At 44.6% G+C, this 21321-nt stretch overlaps 1 protein-coding gene across 1 annotated transcript in view; it reads left to right on the forward strand.

The window, feature by feature from the left end:
* Positions 1–21321, forward strand: part of PTPRN2 (protein tyrosine phosphatase receptor type N2) — a 1038500-nt gene that overhangs the window by 427970 nt on the left and 589209 nt on the right. The window contains exon 7 of the mRNA XM_058660653.1: positions 10535–10892. Coding sequence (XP_058516636.1) covers positions 10535–10892 — 358 coding nt within the window. The remainder of the gene's footprint in view (positions 1–10534; positions 10893–21321) is intronic.

Genomic DNA, 21321 nt, shown 5'->3' on the forward strand with positions numbered 1-21321 from the left:
CAGGGAAAGTGTGGGTCCATTCAGCGATTTGTATGTGAATCTTTATAGTGGCTTTAACAGGAAATGCTCAAGCCTGGAAACAGTCCGCATTCTGTCAGCAAGTGAATGTATACATGCATTTTGATACCTCTGGAATGAGTCACTGCTTCATACAAGAGCATGGATAAATCTCCACATAATTGTATGTCTGACAGACAGACACCAATAAAGCACCTGCTGTGATAGAAAATCCGTTTGTATAAAATGGTTGAAAATGCAAGCTGGGTGTAGAAGTGGCAGAAAACAGAGCAGCGCTGCCTTGAGGATGTGGAGTGCGGAACACAGGGAGGGCAGTATCACAAAGGATGTGTGAAACTTTCAGGGTGACAGGTGTGCTTACTGTCTTTACATTGGTGATGATTTTATGGATGCTATCTGTGTCAGAACAAACAGATACTGTTTGTTCCATGTCAGGAATGCATAAAAAAACTGAAAAAGAAAACAAAAGAGCCCAATGCAAAAAAAAGTAATTTTTAAAAGAAACGATAAACGACTAACCAGAGCATCAAACCTACTAAGTATTGTTATTTATTAGGGTGGAACCAGAAGGAACTGATACTTCCTGTGCACTAGATCAGCTGAAAACTGTTAAAAATGTCCATGGTATCAACTGTTAGGATATAGACTCATGGGAATTCTCAAAATACTGAGAACATAAATTATTGCAGTTGCTGTTTGGCTGTGTCTTGAAGATTAAGCATATGCTTCCTAGGACCCAACAACTCCACTCTTGGGTGTGTCACCAAAAGATGGCAGGCACTGACCATAAGACAGGCACTTGGTGGCCTCACTCATAACTTCTTCATACCAGGAACACACCAGACATTTCACCATTGAGGCCGTCTTATCCTAGCCTTCCATTTCTGAAGGGCGTCTTGGGAGGTTGTATCTAGGGACATCGGTCCCTCTTTGACCTCTGCTTTGCTGTGTTGTGGGAAGGTCATATGCAAAAGTACAGAACTATGAGAACCATGGTCACATTTTCTGCATCACATTGATTATGTTCATTTGATTAAAAAAAATAGTAATGGGCCCGGCGGCGTGGCCTAGCGGCTAAAGTCCTCGCCTTGAGCGTGCTGGGATCCCATATGGGCGCCGGTTCTAATCCCAGCAGCTCCACTTCCCATCCAGCTCCCTGCTTGTGGCCTGGGAAAGCAGTCGAGGACAGCCCAATGCATTGGGACACTGCACCCGCATGGGAGACCTGGAAGAGGTTCCAGGTTCCTGGCTTCGGATCGGCACGTATTGGCCCGTTGAGGCTCACTTGGGGAGTGAATCATCGGATGGAAGATCTTCCTCTCTGTCTCTCCTTCTCTATGTATATCTGCCTTTCCAATCAAAATAAATAAATCTTTAAAAAAAATAATGATAAAGTGCCTGCTCTTACGATCATTTTCCCTGACCTTGGTGGGAGGCTGAGCTTTGGTATTAGAGCTGTTCACAGGGTTCAGTATTTCATTGTTGGCATGCTCAGTAGTGACTAGTGCACAGTCAAGGATAAATGGATGCGGTTCCACAGGTATGAGGCTCATCTCTAATTTCTCTGCCAAGCAACCGTTTTCCTTTCCTAAATGAACTCTCACAGGGGCAGATAAAATACTACCGGCAGAAGCAGACCCACTCCGTTTGCAGAAGGCCTAAGGATCTAAGCAGCTCAGAACTGTTCAGTGCAAATCACCCTGAAAGATGTGTTGTTCATCTGCTTACCCAACAGGTTGGATGTCTGAGGTGTGACAGATGCCAGAGCTCTTGGGTCAAAGTGTGATTGTATTTGTAATATGGTTGTAAACACATTTCCATGTCAGTCAGACCCATTCCCATTCCCTTGTCTGCTCTGTTCTCATGCCCTGGGCTCTTGATGTGGGCTGAGTTGACTTCTATTCCAAGTAGGCCAAGTTTAGAGAAATGTTGCCAGCTCTGCCATTGATTTCTGAGAGAAGATTTAGTGTGCAAACACATAAATTTAGCGGGAATGAAGCACTGTGGGGAACCATGTTTTTGTTTGTGTCATGGTTTTCTTTACTGTTGAGTTCTGTGTGGGCAGAAGGGAAGATCTTTTTCCCCCATTACTTTTGATTTAATGTCTCATGTCACTGTGGTATTCTCTGCTGTTGTTCACTTTCCCCAGCTAGATTCTTCCAGCCTGATCAGGCGGAACAGAAGACTCGGAAGCAGTCTTGTCACCTAAGGATGTGTTGTGCTTTCTGTGGGCTTCCACTGCATGAGGAAGTGCAAGAGACCCTAATCCATCCCTGTTAGTTGACGGATGGGGAGACTGAAACTGAGAAAGAAGAGCACGTTGTTTACTTTCAAATATTTACTTATTGGTGGAACTGGATGTAGAAATCTGGAATTCTCACCCAGATTTTTCAGCATTTTCTTAAACGCAAAAAAAGAAAGTCATCCAGTTCCCTTCTCCAAACTCAGTTGACCAAAAATTTCTAGCATTTCCACCGCGTGGATCGTGATTGTGACTGAGCTGTGTGCTCTGTGGCATGGTCTCTGGCCTGGGTTGTACCCCAGCACAGCTCTTAGTGGTATCCTTCACCTCAGGATGGGTGATTGTGTCTGCAGTGTGAAGTTGTTGAGAGGGTTAAGGAGAACCAGAGCATAGAAAGTCTGCAATGGCTGGGCAGCATTGGGAATCCTCTTCTGTCCTCTGAGAGGTTCATATAGACAATGAGTGGCCTTGTTATTGTGGGGGCTGAGGTTGTAAGCTGAGTCTGGATGCTGAGGGTCTCAAGTCCCATTCGTTAAAGCCTTGGTTCCCAGAGCAGAACTACTGAGAAGTGATGGAAGCCTTATGAGGTGGCGCCTGGTGGGGAGAGCTAAGGTCCCTCAGATGAGCCCCCAGGAGGCAGTTCTTGTGAAAGGGCTGTTATAAACCCTGAGTTTGGGTCCAGCCTCTCTTCTGCTTCCTGGCTGTCCATGTGATCCTTCCTGGGTGCAAACTCTACCATCTGCCATCTTCCATGAGCCCCTCCCAGAGTCAAAGGATGCAAAACTGTGGAATAAACAAAGCTCTTCTCTTTTTCAGTTAGTCGCCTTGCGTTTTTCATGATAATGATGAATAACTGAGTAATAGAGAAAAAACACTGCCGAGAATGGGATTATTACTATAGCTAAACCTGGGGATGAGGAGCAGTTTGGGATGCTGGTTCAGTTGGAGGAGCTGGTGAGAGAAAACCTGAAATGATGGAACTAAAAGATAAATGACGTTGTGGATGGTTCCAGTGATGGTAGCAGAAATTGAGAATTAAGAGCCATGCTGATGAAGTTTTAGATGAAAATGAGGATCCCACTGGGAACTGGGCCAGAGGACACTTTTGTCATAATGTGGTCTTGTGCCATCCTGATACTTCCTGAGTCGGTGAACTTAGAGGCAACAGAGTAATTTGTTTGGTGGGAGAGATTTCAACACAGCAAAATGTCCAGGCTGTGGCATGGGTATGATTGACTGACTTTGGTCAGTTTTACAGTGAGAACCAAGAATAAAAAGGATCAGAGCAAGAATTTTCAAAAATTCATAGCCTGGCCAGAAAGAAGCAAAGAAAACATGTATCCAAGACAGAAAGTCAGAGAAATCACTTTCTCAGAAGATTCATGGTAAGTGTGAGCCAGGTAGGGGCCAGTGTTGTACAGTAATGGGTTAAACTGCAGCTTGCAATACTGGATCTCATTTCTGAGTACTGTGAGTCCCAGCTGCTTTACTTCTAGTCCTGATTCCTGTTGACGCACCTGTGAAGGCAGAATAAAATAACCCACATATTCGGGTCCCTGTCACCTATGTGGGAAACCCATATAGAATTCTTGACTCTTGACTTTGGCCTGGCCCAGACCTGGATATCACAGCCAAATAAATAGTTTTTTTTTTTTTTTTAAGAAAAAAGTAAATTCTATGGTAATCAACAAAGCAGTAGGAAAAAAGACCATGAAGTCATTGAAGTCATCTCCAAAGTCTTTCTCTCCTAGCACAGGCCCAGAGGCCTGTAGGGAAGAAGTGTTTCCTGAAAACTGGGATGCTTTCAAAACCTGTCACTGCCTTTAGCAATGAAGTGTCGCCCACTTTGTGCAAGTAGCAGACGTCAGTGTTGTCCACATGATGCTGGTTTTGCTGCTATGAAAAATGCTTGAGTTAGGGGGTCATGGCAGCTTCTGCTAAAATTTCAGAGGAAAGCCTAGGAGGCTAGGCAGTATAATGTACTGTCGGAGTCTGTTGTATAGAGCCCCTGTAGGGGACACCTAAAGGAGGGCTATGGGAGTGAAGTCAATGTGGAGAACCTAGGAAGAGAAACAACAGGCCGTGTGACATGCCAGCCAAGGGAAGGCACAGATACCCTTGTGCAGCCCTACAGAGGAACTAGGTGGGCTGCTGCAAATCTGTGGGGGTCCTTGGGAAGCTCACTCCCCAGCACAAGGTGGCTGCAATATCAAAGTTGGAGTTTTAGCATTTAATGTCAGCCACATTGGAGTCCAGTGTTACTTTTGGCCAAGGTGCCCTCTTCTCTCTTTCCCTGAATCTCCCTCTTCTGGAATGGGGATGTATACCATGTGCCTTCTTGCTTGAAAGTATATAACTTGTTTCTGAACAGTTGCTCTTAGCCAAACAGGTAGGAGTCTCAAAATCAATGCTGGACCATTAAGCCTTTGGGATTCTCAGATGAGAGTGTAGTGCAATGTTGGATGTTAAGACTTGGGGACTCTTGGGGATGGGATGGAAGCATTTTTGTGATATGAGATGAGTCTTTAGGAGAAGGGGTAGAATGCTGTGATTTGGATAATAGCTAGGATATTGCATGTTCACAAAGGTCGTGGTTTCCAGGGTAGCATTCTTGGGTGGTCCTGGAACTTTTAGAAGGTGGACCTCATGTTAGGTCACGGGGTCATTGTGGATGTGCCCTCAGAAGGAAGTTCTTGTGATAGAAGCTTGAGTTTGGGACCAATGTGTCTTTTACTTTCTGGCTAACCCTGTGATTTCTTCCTCTGTACATAGTGCCGTGAGCTCCTGTCTGCAGCTACAGTTTGCACTTGGAGCTTGTAAGCCAAAAGCAACTTCTTTTCTTTGTAAAGTTAGCCTTTATAAAGCATGCCATTATAGTAATGAAAATCTGATCAGAATAAGAATAGGTAGAACACAGGGTTGGAATTCTCAGTCTCATTCCATTCTGTGCCAGGAGTAAAGCTGTAGGGTGGAGATGTTGGAAGGGTCACAGTGCAGACCAAAGAGCGTCATGAGGCAGAGATGGCAGAGTGGAGTAGGGTGGGGGAGAAATGCTATTTGCTCAATGTCACCTTTATTTCATGAAAATAACCACAAGCTGGTAACATTTGCATCATTTGTACAGATCTGAAACATCTACATTTTACATTATTGTCAGCTTTCTGAAACACTGGTTGATGCTCTAATTTAGAACTTCACACCTCTTCAACCCTGTGGGTTTGGTGACCTCTGTAAAAAGGGACTTTGTGTTTTCCAACTGAAGGCTGTGTCTAGGCTGCAGAGCTACATGGGGTACCTCCTGGCTGGTGTGAGGTGCCTCGTTCTCCCTGAGGGCAAGGCATTCTTTTGTGTTCGTGACAGCATTGCCAGTGAGAATGAACTGGTCTTCCCCTACACTGGGGTGGGAAGGGCACACAGAACCTGAACGCTGTGGAACTCTGCCACCACCACAGTGTTGAGACAGAGAGAGGTGACAGAGACACAGAGATAGGCAGAGAGAGAAAGGCAGAGATAGATGAGGCACAGAAAGAAGACAGAGGAAAAGCTGTCAGATCTATTTCATGTTGCTAGCCCCAAGAAGGAAAGTGAAGTAACCCCAACTCCCCAGTAATGAGCTGGGGTTTGCCAATACTGGAGACCCTCCTTCCCTGAGCTCCCAGATCTTGCTGCCTCTAATGGCATCCTGGCATTGTCTCATTAGGAAGCCCGTGGACAGCCCCACCACAGTGTGCTTTGTCAGGCCAGCAGCAAGCACATCTTGATCAACACACCTGTCAACAGTGCCTTCAGGCTGTGAGACAGACGGGAAGAAATGTGTGCTATGTGGTCAAAGATGTCCTGGTTTGAGTTTCCTAATTTGTTTTGGGTTCCTGGCACAAGAGAGTATCTGATGAGCATGAGCAACCCATGTGCAGAGGAAATCTCCACTCAGTACTCCTGGCACGTGAGCCTCCCAGGACCTCCGGGCCCCCCTGTCAAGCTGAATCATAATTGTGCAATCTGGGACTGGGAGGATTTCCAGGACAGGCATGCTTGTCAAAGGAAGGAGGCCTGATGTTCAGTGCTGCCTCCCTGTCCTGAAGGCTGAGAGCAAGGGGAGCTACTGCCCTGACCTTCTCACAGTTGGGCAGGTGAGGGATGTGATGGCAGCTGCCGCCATGTGGAGCTGCCTCCGGGAAACTACTCTGACTTGTCCCAAACGAATAAAATCCTTTCCTTCCAGAATGAATGTTGTTCTCTGAACATCTCCAATAGCATCTTTTCACTTCAGCATTACTGTTGCCTGTGACTTAACTCCCACGCTCGGGTTTCAAGCTGTTTGAGGACAGGCCCAGGGCTGAGTTAGTCTCCCCCCATAGGGTGCATCCAGAGCTTGGCACACAGCAGCAGTCTCAGTGTGATGCGGCTGTTTTGGCGGGCGCAGCCTCGTGCTGGTGACTGTGAAATTTTAGGCTGACAGTTGTGGTGATGGTGGTACCTGTGACTCGGATGCTGGTGGTGAGGCCACTGCTGTGGGCCACGATGGTGGTGACGGCAGTGTTTGTGACTCTGAAGCTGATGCAGACCTGATGGTGCCAGTGTTGGAGGTACCGCCGTTGTTCCTGGTGATGGTACTTGCAGTAACTGTCATGTATCAAATGCCTCCTCCAAGCTATGGGCGAGGCACTTTTGCCTTCGCACTCCCTAAGCCTCACAACTGCTTTTAATGAAAAGGACATGGTTTTACTGGTTTTGCAGTGGGAGAAGTGAAGTGTAAAGAGCTAAGTAGTCCAAAGTCTCACAGTTACACAGCACTGTGCTGTGTGTAACTCCCACATGAGCCTTTTTTTCCTATTGATTTTCTTTAGCATATGGGTGAGTGAGTCCCTCCTGTCTTCTGTGGAAACACTACGAATTCAGACTGCATGTGGAAAAACATGAGCTCAGCCTCACGCTCAGCAAACCTGAGCAGCCATCCTCAGTGTCTTCATACATAGAAGGTGGACCGTGCAAAGGGTGCCAAACTTGATTTCTCTTATACAATTCATGTACCACAGGTATCTATGCTATGTGCTGGAAACTAGCCAATGCTCATGCTTTGAGGTTGTTGATTTCCAGATTTGGGCCTCTATAGTCTTAAAAATTAGTTGGCATTATCTTACAAAACCCCATGTCGCAGACATGAGTTAAAACTGAAAACATCTTCAAAATATGGATTTTGAAAATGAGTCACCGCTCTTAAACTTGGAGCTGAAAACAGAAGAAAATTGATCTAAGAATTTCTTGGCCTGCTCTAAGGGAAAAGGTCATGCCCAGGTTGCACTGTAACAGGTAAGGCTGCCACCTCCCATGCCGGAATCCCTTTGCTCTGTTTCGGGCACAGTTGCCCGCTAATGGTCTGGGAAAATCAGAGATTGTTCGAGTGTTTGCTCTCCTGCACTCATGTGGGAGACCCAGATGAGGCTCTTGGTTCTTGACTCTGGCCTGGCTTAGCCCCAGCATTTGAGGCCGCGTGGGGGAGCATGAAAGCATGTTCACTTTCTCTCTGCCTAACTGACTTTCAAAGAAATAAATCTTTAAAAGGGACGGAGAGAAAATGAAGGCGTGGAAAGTTAGGTAAAAACCACAGAAGGAGTTCCAAACACTTGGATGCCAGGCTTTATTTTCCTTGTCCCCATTTCACAGATGGCTTTGGAATTAAATTTCAATTCAACACATTCACATGGTTGCTGAGATCTACACTGAGATGATATTTAGTTCAGGGAGCTCCAGAATCCTGGAGAGACTGAAAGCCTCACTGCGCGTCTTCCCAGGTCCCATCTCTCAGTGGTTGGAGGATGGACACCCGCCCCTTGAGGACACTATGGGACCCACAGTGGTTTATAGAGCTCCTGGTGTAGCGCGAGAAGCGGATGTTTTCTATTATTTTGTTACCTATACTACTGTCTTACTCTGTGCCTTAATTTGATTCAGAAAATAAACAAACCTAAAAGAGTTTATTTGTCTCAGTCTACTGCTCAGACCACATTCTGCTGTGCTTTTGCAACTCATCCTGTTAAGCCTACTCTATGCTCTACCCTGGGCTGTCCTACCCAACTTTAATTAAAGCCCTTTGAGAGGAAGCCCCAGGTTAGCCTGTGTTCCTGGCAAAGAGAGGAGAGATGCTTGTGGACCCATTAATGAGGCATTTGAATGCGAAATCCCAGCCCCCAGTCCAGTGACCTGACCAGGTGTTCAGAGACAGCCCTTCTGAAAGGGAGTACAGGCCTGGTGGAAGATTGACATTTGCTCCCAATTTGTGACAAATTGCTGGAGGGGCTCTTTGTTGTGATAGCATTTTTCCCTCTTTGTCTCTTACCTTGCTTTCTTCTTCTTTTTTTTAATGAAGAGCAGTTGATGTCAGCTAGTTCTTGGACAAATTTGAACAGTTTGGATGATAGGTAGAGTCACATCATTGTGGAAACAATAAAAAATTTAGAGATCACGTTTGATCTCCCTCTTGGACAGAAGGAAGAATTGAGTGATTTTCCTGTTCATTCACCAGATCCGGAGCCAAAGCCCTTCTCAACCTAGTTTACCACTTGTAGCATGACCCCATGGATGTCCAGCTGCAAAGGCTGAATCCAAGTATTACTGAAAGTAATCAGGGTAGGGAGTCTGAACCACTTGCCTTAAATTCTGTTTGAATACATTAACCAGATGCCAAGAGGAGCACACCTTTTAACTCAGTATGCATCATGTGTCGGAAGGAGGTAAAAATGGAAAACTGTGAATAAGATTTATAATTGTGTGCCCTATGGTCGATACTTCACCAATGAAGGAGTTTTGAGAGTGCTTCCATGACAGCCTTAAGCGTTCTGAAAGGACTCAAAGTTGTGCTAGTTCTTGACATTGTGGTGGTGCCATAGTGAGAGGTAACCTTTCTTGTCCTACAGATAAGGACTGCCACTTGGTCCTGCTTGTGCTGGTGGTAAAAACGAAGTGTGAAGAGGTCATTGCTTCTCTGGTGAAATTGACTAGTGGAATGAGGGAAAACTGTAGGCAGAGGTTCAATGATAAGTTGATCAGGGCGTGACCAGTATATGATGTTATAGACCATGTTTTGATGAGGGACACTGGCAAATTCCCTGGTACAGAATATTACTATTCCAAAAAAGTAGACTCTAGAAATGTTTAGAAAAGAATTGGGAATGAAGTAGGTACCACCAAAGTAGTTGGAAACTACTGAAGGTTACCGAAGGAAAGACAGAACTGTAGGGGAAAGAGCTTTTTGTAGTTGCAGTAAACACCATGCAAGTAGACAAGGCAAACAGAGATTTTTCCCAAGAAGATAAATAAATGGCCAGTAGGTACAGGAAAGATACTCAGTCACCTAGACCATCAGGGAAATGCCAGTCAGAACATTAAGAAGATACTGCATCCTATTCAACCATTTGGACAGTAGCAAATGTTGACGAGGAAGTAGTGAGAAGTGGAACCTCAGACCTTACTAGTGGGATTTTAAAATGGTATAGCTTTGTGGAAAAGTTTGTCAGTAGATTAAATGTAGAGTCATGTGACCTAGCAATTTCATAGCCTCAGATACCTTACCTGGTCTAAGGTAATTGAAAATGTGCATAGCAAAAACTTAGAGATGATTGGTTGTGGCATGGCAACAATCCAAAGTAGCATCACCATTATTTACTGGTCAGTAAATAAACAAAATATTGGTTATTCATACAATACAATTATAACATTAGACTTAAAAAAAGGAAATTCCAACATGTGCCACAACTTGGATGCCCTTGGAGTACATGTTATGTGAAAGAAGCCAGACATTGAAGACCACACAGTATATGATTTTATATATATAATGTATCCAAAATAGGAAAATCCATGAAGACAGAAAGTACATTAGTGGTTCTCAGGTGATGGACTCATTAAGGAGTGAAAACAGTGTCAGGTTTCTTTTTAGGGTGATGAAATTGTTCTGGAATCATACAGTGGTGATGTTTGCATGACTCTTAATACACTAAAAGCCTTTGCATTGGATGAATTTCAAGGCCTATGAGTTACATTACCAAAAAAAAATCGTTATTGGAAAACCAATGTAATGATCATGGATGGAATAGGAAAGTTGGTCTGGCTTTGGATTGAAAATGAAAAGGTTTGTTTGATGTTTGCATCTCACAGAAGCCTGAAAGAGACTCATAGAGAGCCTCTATAGAGACCTTGAAAATTGAGATCTGATGCCACTATGGCGAACAACGGAGATTTAGCTGCTGTTTCATTGTTTTATTCCTCTGCTCCCTTCAGGGTTACAGCCCATTTCCTGACAGCATCCTGACTTATGTGGCACACACCTCCGCACTGACCTATCCTCCCGTGTCCCGGATGAAGTACCCCGAGGAGCTCTCACCTCGGGCATTCAGCCGACTCCAGCCGGATGAACTGAGCCCCAAGGTGGACAGCAGCATGGACAGGCAGCACCTGATTGCAGCCCTCAGTGCTTACACTGCACAGAGGTCCCCTGCAACCTCCAGGGAGGGTGATCCAGGGCTGCAGTACCTTCTGCGTGCCCCCTCAAGAGCACCAAGGCCCTTCTTGGCACCATCAGTCTCCCAGAAGTGGTCTTCACCTCCAGAAGACCCCAAAGACCCCAGCATGGATGATGGTGAGTGAGCCCCTTGGTGTCCTCTTGATTCCCTTATGTTCCTCTGACAGACCCTCCCTGATGTTGACTTCATTGTGTCCTTCCCATGCTGTGTGAGGTCTGCCCATCAGTATCTCCCTTTTAGGATAGCATGGCAGTATGGCAAAGGGACCCTGCCAGTGTGGGTGGGAGAGGAGGTTTTCTTTATGCCCAAGGAGACACCTGCTGCTGGTTGAAGGGAGAGGCAGGTGTCCCTGGGTGGCAAATATCTGACCATATTTAGTCCTCACTTCTTTTTCATGCCTTCTCCAGATTTCACAAGTCTATTACTTTATTTATAATGATAAAAAAAATTGGGTGAGGAACCTGGTCTACAGGTTGTACAGTGCACAGTATATTTTTTTTTGGCAGGGTGTGGGCACAGGGATGGCTAAATAGAAATGCTTTCATCTGTCCCCTGCTTCCCTATTGAGATGGCCAAACCCATGGCCATTCACATGTCTGTGGTTGTTTGCGTTGTCCTCAGCAGTACCTAATCTGAGGATTGTGCCATTTATGATGCATTAAGCATATAGCATAGATGTTGAAGTGACTGTCTTGTCAACACTGTGGTTTGCAGGATGTTTATGTGCAGTATGGCCGTGTTTTGATCATCCCACAGAGGAAGCTACTCGACAATATGTGGAAGGCTCTGATCTATTCATGTTCTAACAGTGTTTCCCTAAAGCCACCTTAAAGTGGGTTTCTAATAAAAGATGACTTCTCTTTTGAGATACACAAATGCCAAAATTAAGCAGATAACAGGTATTTTTTTAAAATGCTGCCTGAGAATCACATTAACATTGCACTCTCTATTTTCTGTAAGTGTAAGCTTAATTGAGGTTGCTTTGAAAGTCTTCTTTTTACTGACTGCTGCCTTTCAGCTGGGTAGCTCTCTCATTCTCACTCTCTCTTTTGTCCATCTAGCCATTATGGCAATTTCTAAATGGAATGAGCATAAAATTAAAATTAGAGGGAAAGATGTGTTTCCATTACTGATGTTTCCACCTTGTTTCTGTTCTGAGAGAAGGCAGTGTATAAGGAATAAGAGGATGCATGTGACGAAGAGTTGTTTGCGCATCAATTCACCATTAGTGAAACATACTTGTATATGGGATGTCACCTTTTCCTGCGTCTCTTCCCTTTGGAAACTGTTTCGTTGCTGCTTTATACCATGCACCACTCCGAGAAATCCTTTTACTTGAAGGTGGCTTTGACAGGGTCGCCATGCTTTGTGATCAAGCCCCACTCAGGCTGGTCCCCACCTTCACCATCTCCGCAGCTTGCCCTCTCCAGGGTGCTGAATACCTCTTCATGTTTTTTGTGCTCCTTGCTTTATGCCGGGAGGTGCTGACCTCTTCTCTAAATCTCCCTTCTCTGTCTCCTGTCCTGCCTGCCACAGCAGAAGAGGCTCATTTACTGATAACTTCTCTCCTAATTATTGGAAGCACCTCTCCTCGAGCTTTGTCATATTGGTTACTTTTTTAAACATTCCATTTTTCCAGCTGCACTGTTTGCTTTAGCATGTGTTATGTGAGATACCAAATGATGGTAAAAGGAGCCCCCATTCCTGCATCACCTGGTTTCTACAAATGGCAACCCCTGGATTTTCTTGGTACTTCTATGCATTTGTGCCTACTCATACCCTGCTCCTCCCCTGGGTGACTGTAAAACAAACCCAGTCATCAAATTATGTTGTCTGTTGACATTTCACTATTGTAGTGCTGGAAGATAAGGACTTTTCTATAAACCTATCCATGATCATTTTGTCATACATAAATATTCATAATAGTTTGTAAATATCACTAAATATCTTTTCACTACTCAAGTTTTCCAATAGCCTGGGTTTTCCACAGTGGTTCTTTCAAAGCAGGACTCCTATAGGGCTCACCAAGTGGGTGGGTAGATTTGTTAAGTACTGTTTCATCGTTAGGAGCCTTTTCCTCCCTCTTTTTTTCTTTCTTAGCATTTTTCCCCAAAATCTAGGTCAGTTGTCTTAAAGAGTTTCCACACTGTAACTTTGCCTTCTGCATCCCAAAGACGTGTAACTCGTTCTCTTATTTTCACTAATGTAGCAGTGAGACCTAGAACTGAAACCATTTGTGTTTAGCTCTTGCAAAACATCTTTGACAAGAGGACCTGTGTGTTCCCAGGAGGCTCAGGCTGTGTAGCTGGGTCTAGTGTCAGCGGCCATGGGCCATTCACCTCCCCTGCAGATCCTGACTTACTGTTCCCAATCTGCTTACAAGATGAGCTCCACCTCTACCTGCTGCCTCAAGGCTGCCCCTCTTGACACCTGCCTTTCCCTCTAGTGCAGTTTGCAATTGCATATTTGTGTGACTATTTGGTATTTTTGTATCTCAAGTTCCCAGCATGGGTCTGACAGAGCATTTGTTGAGTGAATGAGTTCCTCCATGAGTGGAGGAAGTGATCCCAGGAGCTTCTCATGTCAACCTTAAAAGATGGTATTATTCTCAGACTCATTTTCCTGATGAGGAAGCTGAAGTGTCACAGGTTAAATGTTGACTCCTGACCAGGAAGTCAGATGACTCCAGAGAAAGTGGGCGCTGTTAAGAACCCATTACCTAAAATGTAACTTTAAACACCATGGACTTTGTCATCATGGCTAATTGGTCCTGAGCTCTGATGTTTAAAATGGACATTCAGCTCCACATATCTAACTTCCTCTGGATGTTGGTGCTGTGCAGAGCATATGGTAAGCCATTGTCGGGCAGTGGAGGAGATGCCTGAGATGAGCCCCACAGCACGTGCTGCACTGGAGGTCAGAGACAGCAACAGCCATTAAAGGAGATGAACTGCTGCTGAGATTCTGGGAGAAAAAGACCACCTGGGCAGAGCATGGCAGCTCGGACAGACAGATACAGATGTCTTCCCTCAGAATCCAAAAAAAAAAAAAAAAAAAGCAAAGAAGGTACCAACTTGCCCTCCATCTGCAGTCTAGGATTCCCTTGGACTACGTCTGCGACGATAGCGCAGTGGGGATTTAAGAGATGTTGAGCAATAGCAGACAGTCCCTAAAAAACTGCTAGCAGCTCTTAGGGTCCCAGCAACAAGGTCATATAGATTAAAGGTGTCCATGAAGACAGAGCCTCATAGGAAGATGCGAAATCCCATTTTACCTTGGGAAGAAACGGTGAGAACATCAGTAGGCAGATCCAGAGGTGGCATCCAGGGGTTTCTCGTGCATTACTCACCGTACTGAGGACATCCGTATTTTCGTGACTGTCTCAAGAGTAGATGACCCAGGCCTGGCACAGTAGCCGATGTTCTCACCTTGCACCTGCCAGGATCCCATATGGGCACCAGGTCATGTCCTGGCAGCTCCACTTCTCATCCAGCTCCCTGCTTGCGGCCTGGGAAAGCAGTCGAGGACAGCCCAAAGCCTTGGGACTTTGTACCCACAAGGGAGACCCATAAGAAGCTTCTGGCTCCTGGGTTCAGATTGGCTCAGGTCTGGCCATTGTGGCCACTTGGGGAGTGAATCAGCGGATGGAAGATCTTCCTCTCTGTCTCTCCTGCTCTCTGTGTATCTGCTTTCCAATAAATAAATATTAAAAGAAAAGAATGGATGGCCCTAGTTAGCCAGGCAGCACTTGACACCCAAAGGGTGACCACACTGAAGCAGGGTGGGCCTGCCAGGGCAGAAAACTTCTGCAGTGTGGCTCATAACAGAGAGCCTCTTTCTTACATCAGCAAATGATCCTTCTGACAGGGCAACCTTGCTCACACCTGCTCCCAGACACAAGGCAGAGACACCCAAGTTATGTATTGAATGGATATGGCCCAAGTTCACTTGGAAAAAAACCCAAAACATTTTTTCATTGTTACTCCTTATCATTGCTTTAAAAAAAAAAACCCTTTAAAGCACCTTAAAATAAAAAATGATGCAGTAGCCTGGAAAGGGCACTCAGTAAAGCATGTTGTCGTGTTGGGGGAACTCAGGGCCTGTCCAGCTCAGTGGCTCCAGTTCATGAAATTCAGCCTGCCTTACAGGAAGGCTCATCCTTGGGATGCCGTCATTTAGTGATGGGTTCACTATTGGAGTCAGAATTGGAAACCTTAGTTGCAGTGCATGTTTGTCATTTGTAAAAGGAATTGTTGGTTACTGTGTAAAATTTGAATAATGCATATGTAAGCAGGTGAGTTGTCTTTCAGCTCGTCAGCACAGGATGCGTGCCTTCCCTACCTGGTGTTTATCCCTGCAGCATTTTGGATGCACCTGTGGGCCTCGTGCCAAAGCCAATATAATCACAGGTGTGGCCATAAGCTGTTGTTGTCCCCTCTCATTGTGTATTCACTGGGCTTCTTCCCTTTCCTCTCCGGCTACCCCAGACAAAAATTTTGGTATACACCATGGACTCTGGCCACTCATGGGTAATGGGAAATGCTATGTCCACTTTTGTGCTTGAAATTTTAATTTGGACTTTTGCCATATTAGTGATTTTTTTTTGAATGTCCTGTTCAGTAACACAACATGCACTGCAGCACAATCATCGCCACTGTCTCTCTCCTGAACTTTTTCTCGTCCCAGAAAGAAACCCTGTCCCTTTAACAATGACCCCTCATTCCTCCCGCTGTCTCTCAACCCCTGGCACCCACCATTTTTCTTTTTGTCTTCATGGATTTGACTTCCTTGGGAGATTCATGTGAGTGAAGCAGTCTGGTTTTTGCTTTGTTTTGTTTTCGCTGGCCTTGTTTCACTTACATAGTGTCACAGGTTATAGCCTGTTGCAGTATGTGCCAGAATATCCTGGTTTTAATTAGTTTTGAAACCTCTGCTCACTGAAGGTATTGCTAGCATTTTTGCTGTATCATTAAGTACATTTCACTCACTGCTTTTTTGGGATAAAGTCCTAGATTAGATGTACTATAAAGCATTGAAACCATCTATACATACACCCATCTATTAAACTATATACAGTTTGTCAATTTTAGCAACTTACACAATGTGCAGTTGACATCTCTATGCATAAATATTTTCAAACCAAAGATCCTTAATTGTAGTGTTTCTTAGGTCATTGGGCCCCTATTTTTTAGATAGATTTTTTAAGACAGATTTTTTTAATGTTGATTTTAAGTTTACAGAAAAATGGGGAGGAAGGTATAACTGTTTCTCAGCTCCTTCCTGTCCCTTCCTGCTGCCCTCCTCAGTGAAGACAGCTGACACCCCCACCAGATGGTCCATTTGGGATAGTAAACACACTTAGCTGACGTTGTCTCTACACTTGATGTTAGGGTTTAGTCTTCCTGTTGTACTGTCTGTAGGCTCGAGTGAAGGCAGAATGACAGGTGTCCACCATGTTTCCATACGAAGTGTTTTCACTGTGCTGTTTATGGATTCTTCCTTCCCACTCAACCCCAGGCGGTCAAGGCCTTGTTATGGTCTCCATAGTTTTGTCTTTTCCTGTGGAATGATACAATAGAGACCTTTTCTATTGGCTGGATAGTTCATCTTTTTAAAAAAGATTTATTTATTTTTATTTGAAAGGCAGATTTTACAGAGAGAGGAGAGACAGAGGTCTTCCATCTATCCAGAGCAAGTATATCTGAGCTGATCTGAAGCCAGGGTCTAGGAGCTTTTTTGGGGTCTCCCACATGAGTTCAGGAACCCAGGTATTTGAGCTGCTTTCCCAGGCCATCAGCAGGGAGCTGCATAGGAAGCAAAACAGTCAGGATATGAAGTGGTGCCCATATGGGATGGTGGAGCTGCAGGCGGAGGGTTAGTGCGCTGTATCACAGTGGCAGCCATGATAGCTTATTTCTTTTAGTGCTGAGTAATAGTCCATTGTGTTGGTTTTGCACAGTTTGTTCTCCCATTGACCTGCTGAAGAGCATCTTGGCTGCTTCCATGTGGTGGTAATTATGGGCAACTCATCTATAAACATCTAGGTGCAGGTTTTTGGGTGGGCGTTCATTTTAGCTCATTTGAGTAAAGATCAAGGAGTATTGGGGATCATGTGGCAGGGTTATAAACCCCAACCTCTTCTCACATGTCCTGTTTTTTCCTGTATTGAATTGTTTCTTGTATTAACTTGTGTACCAAGGTAATTAGCAACTTCTACTCCTACTATTCCACCTGTGCTAAAATGATTTTCATCACACTGATGTGGAAGTTGGAAAAATAGCTTCTGCAACAGGCTGTGCCACTGCTCAACTACCACAGTATTGGTATGTTTACTCACTCATTCCCTCCTGCAGACAGTGCTCACTAAACCCCAAGCAGTCATGTTGGACTTCTGATTCTCTTTTGCCAGGGAAGAGTGTGGTGATAAACAAAATTTTGAATCCTCTTCTCACTCAAATTTTCCACAACCCTGTAGTTCCCCATTCACCTGCTACTGGTAGGAACCCCAGCCTGAAAACTTGCATACATCATGATAGAAGTACATATATATACACATACATACGCACACATTCTGTGCACTCCAGACACAGCAGGGCATTGAAACAAAACTTTTATTTTTCCTGGTGACAACGGTAGACTATAAATATAGAAGAGCCGCTTTCACATGCTTTTATCATCCTGGAGAAAATGTGCCCACGATTTTGGGGTCCTTTTCACTTGAAAGGAAGCACCAGCTACTCTTTTCTTTCTTTCTTTCTCTTTTTTTTTTTTTTTTGACGAAATCCATTCATAGTTGAGTGAAGGCCAATGTGGCTCAGTGCTGTAAAGCCAATCATGCCTTTTGGCTTTTAAACATAACAAGATCAAATTGGCTACCTATTCACTGGAGCAAAGAGGCTGCCTCTGAGAGCCTGCTCTTGGAGGGAAGTGCTGATAGGCCTTTATCTTGGAACCATGCCCCTCACTGGAGTTTCTCAGCACTTTCTAAAGTATGGGGAAGAAGGTGCGTAGTTCTCAATGAACTTCTCCTCCCACCCCATAGTAAGTATGAGATGCCTGACGCCTTCACTTCAGCCCATCACCACATCCTCAAGGGGTCGGCAGGCAGCCCACATTCCTTTAGTGGAGGAGAGGGACCAGTCAACTCTGGGCCTCATACACAGGAGTGTGGCTTTGCTAGTGGGACCCCACCAATCGTTGCCTCCATTTCCATTCCAGCGCAGACTCGCTGTTTTCAGACTTGCTCGTGACCTCTGTTCCAGCATGAGAAACCTCCTCTGATGGGCTCTGCCTAAGTCCATGTGAGGCCCACCCCACTATCAGCCAGGTGCATCAGCTAGAAAGTTCTTTAGTTTGAATACTGAGCTGAAATTTGCGTCGTTTAGACTGATAGTAGGTGCTGAAATGTGAGTTACTGCAGCTGTTCACTTCCCTTACTCCTGGCTGGAATGGGAAGGCATGTAGGCCATCTGGAATGAGACTGCTGTACCCACTACATCAGGGCACTTGTGGCCATCCTTCCTATCACTTTTCCAAGTCTTCTCTATTCCAATCTGGGAATCTGGGATTTAGTAGAGACTATATGCTGATGCTTACCTCCTGAAGGCTCAAAGCAGTAAAAAAGCCAAAGGAGTCTTTCCCTTCCCCATGTGAGAGCACATCAGAGGCCCCCACAAAAGGAACCAGGGGTTTGAAGTTCCAGAACCTTCTGGAGAGTTGTTGGCTACGGTCTCATCATAAATTGTGTTCCTGCAGATGTGTATTCCTGCCCCCACCCCACCCTGTCCCTCTGGTCTTTTGAGCATGTTGCTGAACAGCTCTCACTGTTTAGAGGGTGTTTCTGTGAGTACTAATGTAACTTCTTTTATAAAGGTGACACATTTCAATGGCTGCCCCTGGAAAACATCTCTGGAATGCTTTACATTCTGCTCTGGCATGTACAACCCAGCCTATGTCCAGAACACCTACCCTTGTCTTAGCAGTTGAGAATCTGAACATTCACACTCCCATTAGAGCAAATCTAGGTGGGACAGTCTGTAGAAAACAATTTAACTGCCAATCCTCATCATCAACTCAAATTACATACTTAATGCCAATGCTTACTGTATATATATTTTTTGTTCTGCACCTTATTGTTGTGCATACTGGAGAGAGAGAAAGAGAGTTTAACTAGGGAAGAAATAGATATGAAATGGCCTGGTCCAACAGAACAGCTGTCAACTTCAACCCTCACTGCAGGTTGGTCACTTTGCATCAGCCACTGAGAGAGAAATGCCACTTCACTGTGATATCCTAGGCTCCTCAAATTGGAAGGAGAACATATTCACTTTTCTCAGTGGTGTTTGCAGTGAAAATAGACAGGAGGTTGACATATTATGCCCAAATCTTCTGGGCAAAAGCCCCAAGGAATATGGAATAAGATAATAAGCTTCTGCTTAAATCCTTTCCAATAAATAAGATATAAGATAAAATAATACTCTTCTATTTAAATCCTTTCCAAATACTCAAATGTTGGACTCCAGCAACTTAAGGGACTGTGTATTCTCTGTACAAAAGAAACAGCAAATCTTAGTGATGATGACTGATGGTGGTGAGCTGATGGCGAGGATGGCGATAGTGGTGCTGGTAGTGATGATAATCATAGTGATGATGATGAGTGTCCAAGTACAGCGAGGCTGTCACCTTCCTAGAAACTTGTATGTGGTGATAAAGGCACCTGGGAACAAAACCTGCTACAGGTGCTTCCCATCTTCTTTGTTGGAGTGATTCTCTAGTGAGGTTATCTGTATGCGATTGCTTGTTCTGTAAAGCTACAACCGTTTTGTCTGAAAGACCCTATTAAGACGTATAATTTTAGTAGGTCAGGCCCATGACAGTTGTGCATATGGAGTCACTGAGGGGTGATCTCTTACTCCAGACCTCACATATTTGATGTCCTGACATTTCATGTAATTGCCCTGCTAGGGCCCACTTGGAACATTGAAAGCTACTTAAAATGTCATTATAAGCTGGCCAGATCTCTGAATTATATGGTGCATTTGATGGAAGAAAAGAGCTTTCCTTTTGAAGCGCAGGGTATTGGATTGTGCTCTGTGGCACAATTCTTCAATCCACCGGGGTTAGCTGGACTTTAAGTATTGCGTCATTTCTGTTCATCTTCAAATGATTGACAAAGTGCATCTTTTAAATAACTCAGCATGGTCATAAAATGCATGTGAGTGTGGTTTACAGGTTACATGGGAGGTGATTTCTAGAATGCCATAATTGTTTTCATAATAAGCTAGGGACTTAGAATCTACCATTGTACACCCAAGCTCTCTTTAAAGTTATTTTTGTTATAATGATAACCTGAAAACTTTCTTTTTTAGTGGAGAAGAGGCAATTTTAGGAATTATACTTTATTATTGCATTTTGAAGGTGGATGTTTCTGACTGTAGTCATTGCAGAAGCCAAGAAGTGTCTTCTGTTCTCTGATCTTTTTCTTAAAGGACACGAGTTTTTATTGTGAGAAAATGTATAATTCTACTCCTCCCTCCATCTAATGAGACTAGAACCAAAGGCACTTGATGGAAAAGAGATGGTGGTTACTGTAAGAGGATTTTTCTGAGCTATTAAATGTGAGAACAGACTGTTTTTAAGCAGGGGAACACAATTTCAAAAGCCTATTGAGTGCTGGGCATGTGGTAGATAACCTACCTTCTTGATTTCATTTTCTCAATAACCTATTTGGGTAGAAATGATCAGGTCCAATTTGTATGTTCAGAGCCTGGAAAAAGCTGGACAGGGTGCCCCAAATCCTAGCACAGGCATGTGACAGGGCTGGGATTTGAACCAGATTGGCTTGCAAAACACTCTTCTGGCAGGCGTGACCTGGCCTTCTCTAGAAAACTGCCCCGTTATTCTTTGTGGCCCTTTCAGAGTTTCTGGCCTGACTCATACTTTATCTGGTCAGCAGGGTGCCTTGCTGACCACCCAGGGTCCCACCCAGTACTGGCATCACACACTCTATTATAAGGTGGGTTCTTGGAGGGGCTGCTGAGAATTCCCAGCCCTGCCCGAGGCTTCCTGTCCTGGAATGAAAGCTTTCACAGTTCCTGGAGCACCTGTCCGGTAGTCCCTCTCTTCCTGTCTTACCTCACACCCAGACCTTCAGCAGATCTTCCTGTCCCAAATGCACCCAGGTTTTCCTCCTTCCTCATGATGCTGCTTCACATGCTTCACCACTATGTTTAGCTAGATTAAACAAGACTCTCCTAGGGTTCCCTGCCTTGACTTTGTATTGATACTACAGAATACTCTTTTTGAAATTGTGGGTCAGGGATTGACGCTTTGGCGCAACAGATTAAGCCATTACAACTGCAATGTCTCAGATTGGAGCACTGGTTCCAGTAGAGCTGCTCAAATTCCAATCCAGATCCCTACTAATGCACTTGGGAAGGCAGCAGAGGCCAGTCCAATTACTTGGACCACTGCTACCCAAGTGGGAGACAGATGGAGTTCCTAGCTTCCAATTTTGGACTGATACAGAATTGGCTGTTATGGCAT

This window comes from Ochotona princeps, chromosome 2 (assembly GCF_030435755.1).
Source record: "Ochotona princeps isolate mOchPri1 chromosome 2, mOchPri1.hap1, whole genome shotgun sequence".
In the NCBI taxonomy this organism is placed as follows: Eukaryota; Metazoa; Chordata; class Mammalia; order Lagomorpha; family Ochotonidae; genus Ochotona; species Ochotona princeps.